The following is a 6922-nucleotide window of genomic DNA, read 5'->3' as shown; positions in this document are numbered from 1 at the left end:
CTGGGGCTCCGTTCCCCGGACACTATAACCCCTACCAGAGCCCCGGGCTCACCGCCGGCCTGCCCAGCCCGCCCTACGGCACCATGGACTCCAGCTCGGCCGGCCTCATGGGCCCCGGGGCCCCCCACACACACCACCACCACCACCACCACCTCTTCCACCACGCAGGCAAGTCCCACCCCCACCACCCCCACCTGAACCTAAACCACCACCCGCACCACCACCCGTACGGAGGCGGAGGAGGAGGAGGAGGGTTCGAGCCCCTGCTGGAGGGTCCGGCGGGGGGGCTGGTGGTGGTGGAGTGCTGCCCCAGTCCCGGGGGGGGTGGGGGGGGTGTCGGTGTTGGGGGTGTCGGCGGCTTCGACGGCGCGCCGCTCAGCCCGCCCCTCAGCGTCAACGGGAACTTCACCTCCTCCTCCTCCTCGTCGGCCTTCTCCAAACACGACATGTCGACGCCCCTCCTGTCCTCGTCGTCGGGCGGCTCCGAGTTCGCCTTCTCCATGAGCTACGGAGGGGGAGGGGGAGGGGGAGGGGGAGGGGGGGCAGGGGCGGGGCCAGTGTACGGTGGCGGCGGCGGTTCGCCCCCGCGGCCGTGCGGCGCCGAGCTGCAGATGGACGGCGTGATGATGGCGTTCGACCACGGCCAGATCAGCGCCATCTTTAACGACTCCTGAGGACCGGGCGGGCGGGCGGGCGGGCGGGCGGGCGGGCAGTCGGGCGGGCTGCGATCGAGACACCTCGATTGGTGGAATTTATAAAAGACTAAAAAGATGGACGGTTGTGTGTGTTTGTGTTTGTGTATAATAAGGCGGTGGTTCCATTTCATGGAACCCCCATTTTTGGTATGCATTAGCTCTACGACCACCACAACTCTGAGGCCCCTTATTCACCAAAAGAACTTTGGTTCTATAGAACTGGTTCCAATCTGGATTCCTGGAACCTTATTGGTGCTTTCACAGAACCGAACCAGACATTTTTTTCAATTCATTTTCAGTGTAAACACTTTGAACTGGTTCAATATTAGGCAGGGGAAAAAATAACCAAAAAAATGGTTCATACCCCGGTGGAAAAGGGGCCTGAGAGTGCACAAAATGGAACCAAATGGACCCCTTAAATACTTACAGGTCCACTTGGATCCAGTTGTGCACTCCCCTCTCAGAGTTACAGACCTTTAAAAGGGACCACATGATTCCTAACTATATATCGATCATTTATCTGGGGACCCGCTACAAGTCCCTGAAGGACCGCTGGGGGTCCCCGGACCCCACGTTGACCCGCTGGGGGTCCCCGGACCCCACGTTGGGAGAACCACTGGGGAGTAAGGACGTGCACGACCAGAGCCAGGCTGGGAGGCACTCTTTGGTCCAACGGACCATTGGTTCGACGGAGCATTGGTCCGACTCGGGGTTAGGTTTAGGTGTGCTCGTGGTTATGGTTAGGGTGAGGGTTTGGGGTAGGTAGTCGAATACAAGAAGACTCACCCCGTTTTCTGCTTTCCTCCCAGAATTTTCCCCAGTGAGGGGTGGGAGAGGCTGGCCAGCAGACGGCTTGATTTTGAATTTCTCTAACTATAAACTTTCATGACAGCAGACAGCCTAAGTACAAATATAATGTATGAAAAGCTACTACAGTGAAGTCTGTTCACAGAAGTTGTTGTAGGCTATGTGGGGATTATCTGACGAGGTACCATTTGAGGGGGCAAAACCTTACATATACTAAATAATACTAAATTGTTTATAGGGTCAATATAAGTAATATAATATAGCCTTTCCACAGGAGTATCTTTTTATATTCTTCCAAAAAGAATACAAACAGCCAATAGCATATTACAAAGTTATCCCCCTCACTGGGGAAAATTCCGGGAGGAAAAACAGGCACGCACCGGGGTGAGTCTTCTTGTTACCAGGTAGTCGATGGGAGCAATGGATCGGACCTATGCCCCGTCGGACAATAGCCATGCACTCGAGCCATGAAGACTACTGTTGCTACGATGACAGCTAGCATTTCACAAACTTTTGCTATGTCGGAAAACAACATTCGGAAAAACACGGCAGTTTGATCATGTTTCTTGTACACAACTACAATGTTTTGTGATTTATAATTGCAACTATAGGTACTACTAGTTCAGTTGCATTACAAGCTAGCCATCAACAATTTGCTAGCTTTTTTTTTTATCTAAAAAAACAAGATTTGAGCTTTGAAGACTATAGCAGAAATCGAAACATTCTGTGCACTTAAATTTGCTTTTAAATTCACAACATTGCAGCTTGGTTTTGTTTGTATAAATGGATCCATTGACCTCGTTGGTTTTGTTTGTATAAATGGATCCATTGACCCGATCGTTGCTGGTGATGAATGTGTGCGTTTTGTCTCCTTTTCAAGTGTCTTATTGCATTCAGTGCATGCAATGCGTATGTAGATTAGCCACTAAGGCTAACAACAGGCTCCAGATTATTATAATACAATAAGATCTGAATTACAATATATAAAAAAAAAGAAATAGCTAAAGTTGCATATCTACAATTTGTGAGCTTTGCAGGTTGGCTGTTTTCTTTTGTAATTTCTGTTTAAATGCCTGAAAAATGTTGAGATTTTTTGGGTGATTCTTTTTTTAAACGTTTATTTTTTATGATATGCCCAAAATAGGGAATCCAGGGTTAATGTGATTAACATGGACTCCAGCCATGTCGATCTCTGTGTGGCTCTGATGTCACTTCCTGTTTGTTTTTGTGTCGATGACGTCAGTGATGACGTCCGTGGTCTCACACTTATAATAATAATAATAATAATTTGTGTTATTATTATTATTATTAAAATAATAATAATATTGTATAACTGGATGTACTGTAAATCACTATAAGCAATAATCTGGGATAAACTATGCAATCTTTAAAACCTGAAAAACACTTGGCCAATAATGAAATAAAAATATAAGCAACAATAATAATAAACATTTCTATTTTTCAACAGTATCTTAATCTCTATAAGTCCTGCTGAGTTCACTTTTCTTCTGTTTTTTTGTACACAATTCTCTGATGTCTGTTGTTGTTTTTTTTTACAATGTCTCAGTTCTAGTCGACGCTATTTCATGTCATTTCATATTAATATTTTATAAGATAGATGATTATTAAAACATTTTATTAAAAGGAAATTAAAATGATTTGTCTGTGTTTCTGTCTCTCATTTGGTGAACTTCATAATAGTTTGTTTTCTGCTGCAAAAGCCCCCTACTTTTCCTAACTTTCCTACTCTCACCTATATGGTCATGAAGTGTGGGTCATGACCGAAAGAATAAGGTTGCGAATACAAGCGGTCAAAATGAGTTTTCTTCGACGGGTGGCTGGCATCTCCCTTAGAGATAGGGTGAGGGCCCAGGCCGTAGCGTAACGGTCTGGGCACCGGACTGGTAATCCAGTCGCAGTGTGCCGCGGGTTCGACTCCCGGACCCGACACGGCCTTTACTGCATGTCATCCCCCGATCTCTCTCCCGTTTCCTGTCAGCCTACTGTCTGTCCCTTCAAAAATCAATAAAAGGCGTAAGCCGCAAAAAATATCTTAAAAAAAAAAAAAAAAAAAGATAGGGTGAGAAGTTCAGTCACACGAGACTCGGAGTAGAGTCGCTGCGTCTCCGCCTGGAAAGGAGCCAGCTTAGGTGGTTCGGGCATATGGTGGTCCTTGAGGCCTGTCCCACTGGGAGGAGACCCCATGGGCAGACCAAGGATCACGTCCCACTGGGAGGAGACCCCATGGGGCAGACCAAGGCATAGTTAGAGGAAATACATCGACTCACTGGCCTTGGGACGTCTCGGGATCCCCCAGGAGGAAGTCACTAATGTTGCTCTGTAGAGGGAAGCACTGCACTGGAGCACTTTTAGTGGAGCTGTTGCCCCCGCGACCCGACAACGGTCTACGGATAAGCGGTTGAAGATGGATGGATGGGCTGAGAGATTTGGGAACCCATGCTCTATAATAGCAATGAGTAGGCTATACTATCACAATATCTAGCTTTTTAACCTTTATTTTACCCAAAGAAAATCACTTACCCTATGTGTGTCATGAACGCATGGCTGAGTTTATATTGAGAGGTGATAATAATAATAATAATAATAATATATACGATTTATATAGCGCTTTTCTAGGTACCCAAAGTCGCTTTACAGAAAGAAATACAGACATATTTATTAGAAAACAAATTAAAAGGTTTAAAAGGTTAAAAACTAGGAATAAAAATCAAAAGAGGGGCAAACAAGAAGGGTGTGTGTGTGTGCGTGTGTGTGTATGTGGGGGGGTTACGTAGGGAAAGCCAGTTTGAAAAGGTGAGTTTTGAGTGTGCTTTTGAACATTTCGAAGGTGGGGGCAGCTCTGATGTGAGTTGGGAGTGAGTTCCAGAGAGAAGGGGCAGCCACTGCGAAGGCCCTGTCTGTCTCCCCATGTCCGTTTGTTGGATCTGTGGGTTTCCAGTTGGTTGGCAGTGCTTGACCTGAGGGAGCGGGAGGGGACATGGCGGTTGATGAGTTCAGAGAGGTAGAGGGGGGCCTGGTTGTTGAGGGTTTTGTAGGTGATGGTGAGTATTTTGAATTCAATTCTGGACTTGACTGGGAGCCAGTGGAGTTCGCGGAGGATGGGTGTGATGTGGTCCCTGGATCTGGTTCTGGTGAGCAGGCGGGCGGCGGAGTTTTGAACATACTGTAGTTTTTTGAGGACCTTGGTGGTGACGCCATACAGGAGGCTATTGCAGTAGTCGAGTCTGGATGTGATGAAGGCATGAATGAGTGTTTCAGCGGCCGTGTGGGATAGCATGGCATCTCATTTTAGAGGGGGTCCCTATAGACCTAGAATGTCCGTGATCATTCATATACTTATACTACTACTACAGTATACTACTGTGCCAACTGTATGTATACGGAGACATTCTAGGGCTAAGGGGGGGTCCCATATACACAGATCAAACATTACACAGGCTACAATACAAACAGGCCTACATGACTGGGGGTCACAATGCACAATACAACTTATTTTAAATAAAGAAATTGTGAATATACACTAGTAGTACAACAATGACTTGTACAGTATAAAAGTCAGAAATATATTATGTACGTTTGTAAAAGCATGAGCAGGTTGTTTCGAGATGTGAATACAGGGATATGTCCTGAAGCGGCCGAGAGAGGTCTATGAAACAGATCTATGGAAAAGAGGACGATGTATCATGTTGTGTGTAGTGAGGACTGTGAAAAGCAAAACGGCCTGCCTTAACGAAATGTGTGCATGTGCATTGTGAACCCATAATGTGTACCGCACTCTATACCAAGTGGACCTCTGACACAGGCCTATATACTGCACATATAGCCTAAACAGAGGAGCTATAGGCGTTGACACTAAGGGTTGTACAGTTTTACACCTGCCCCTGGCAGGTAAATAAAACTTTCGGGTTGCAGGTGGAGTTTGCTTTCAGGTTGCCCGACCGAGCATGTGCTTTGTTTGAGAGGGGGGGACGCAACCCTCTATAAACACAGCACAAGATATCAGTCTAAACACCTGAACGTGGCCAGAGCACGTCTGGTCTGTCTTCTTCTCTGTGGAATGTAAAATATAAGAGCACTGTTTATGTGCTGTTTTCACCTGTTGCTACACTTGACAAAACAATGACAAAATGTGAACCCATAGTCATAGTCTGACTATGATAGTCATAGCTGGGTATTTGGTATAAACATTTGTTATGTTATTATCCTATAGTCTAATAATAACGAGGCAGAGGGTGAGACATTTTGCATTGCACAGCCCCAGAAAGATAAAAGTTCCTCACTGGAATTCCCCTCAAGGACCCTTCATTAATTGGACCCCACTTTGAGAACCACTGACACTGGGGCCTATTTTCCACCGGTTGGTTCCCAGTGGGAACCTGTTCAGTTCTTTTCCACCGGTTGGTTCCCAGTGGGAACCGGTTCAGTTCTTTTTGGTTCTTAGTCCATGAGCCAGAGCTCCAAAATTGAAACATTAATTATGAATTGAGTGTAGCAAAACCATACCTATATTAGATTGTTATCACCATTAAACTTCACCAATTGAGTACTTACACGAAGACAATGATTTATTGTATTACAAATTTTACATTTTTAAATAGGCAAATGAGGCATTATGTAGGAAAAATATGCAATACTCAAAAATATGAAAAAGCTACTACTGTGGAAGGGTTATCATGTATTAATTTACTTGTATTGATCCTATAAACAATTTAATATAGGGTATAGTTTGCCCACCAATTTTGGAGCTCTGGCTCATGGACTAAAAACCAAAAATAACTGAACCGGTTCCCACTGGGAACCAACCGGTGGAAAAGAACTGAACCGGTTCCCATTGGGAACCAACCGGTGGAAAAGGGGTCTGAGATCAGCTCAGAAGGTGCTGCGCGCGTTCCCGTGACTGAGCACGGCGGTAACTCCACGGGCGCGCGCCGCAGGGGGAATCCGTGACACACACACAACACACAGCCGGGGGCGCGCACTAAACTGTCACCAAGGAGACGGGCACGCACAGCGCGAGGAAATAACTCACTTCTCGGTGTGTACATACAGGCCGCGTCACTTTTATCGGCTTTTAATTAACGCGCACATTATTTGATATATTTATTTCACTTAAAAGTATATAATGACGTCGCATTCAGCGAGCGGCGCGTCGTGCGGCAGCGACAGCGACAGCGCGGAGGAGCCGCGCGACGCCGACGAGACACCGGTGTCGCCCGTCACAGACGACAAGAAGAAGAAGAAGAAGAAAAAGAGACAGACCGCGGTGGAGGAGAAGAAGGAGAGGAAGAAGAGAGAGGAGGAAGAGGAGGAGGAGGAGGAAGAAGAGGAGGTGGAGGAGGAGGAGGAGGAGAAACTAGACGAGGAGGAGGAGGAGAGGTTTGTTGTTATAAGTGTTGTTG

The 6922-nt window shown here is 46.4% G+C and overlaps 1 protein-coding gene across 1 annotated transcript in view; it reads left to right on the top strand.

Annotated features, from left to right (window-relative positions):
* Positions 1–6645: 6645 nt before the first annotated feature.
* Positions 6646–6922, top strand: part of cerkl (CERK like autophagy regulator) — a gene marked incomplete at both ends in the record, with an annotated part of 57662 nt that continues 57385 nt past the window's right edge. Inside the window, one exon of the mRNA XM_083776076.1 lies at positions 6646–6786. Within this exon, the coding sequence (XP_083632202.1) occupies positions 6646–6786 (141 nt within the window). The remainder of the gene's footprint in view (positions 6787–6922) is intronic.

Source organism: Protomyctophum parallelum (genome assembly GCF_964188405.1).
Source record: "Protomyctophum parallelum genome assembly, chromosome: 11".
In the NCBI taxonomy this organism is placed as follows: Eukaryota; Metazoa; Chordata; class Actinopteri; order Myctophiformes; family Myctophidae; genus Protomyctophum; species Protomyctophum parallelum.
This window is presented reverse-complemented; position numbering and strand designations above follow the sequence as displayed.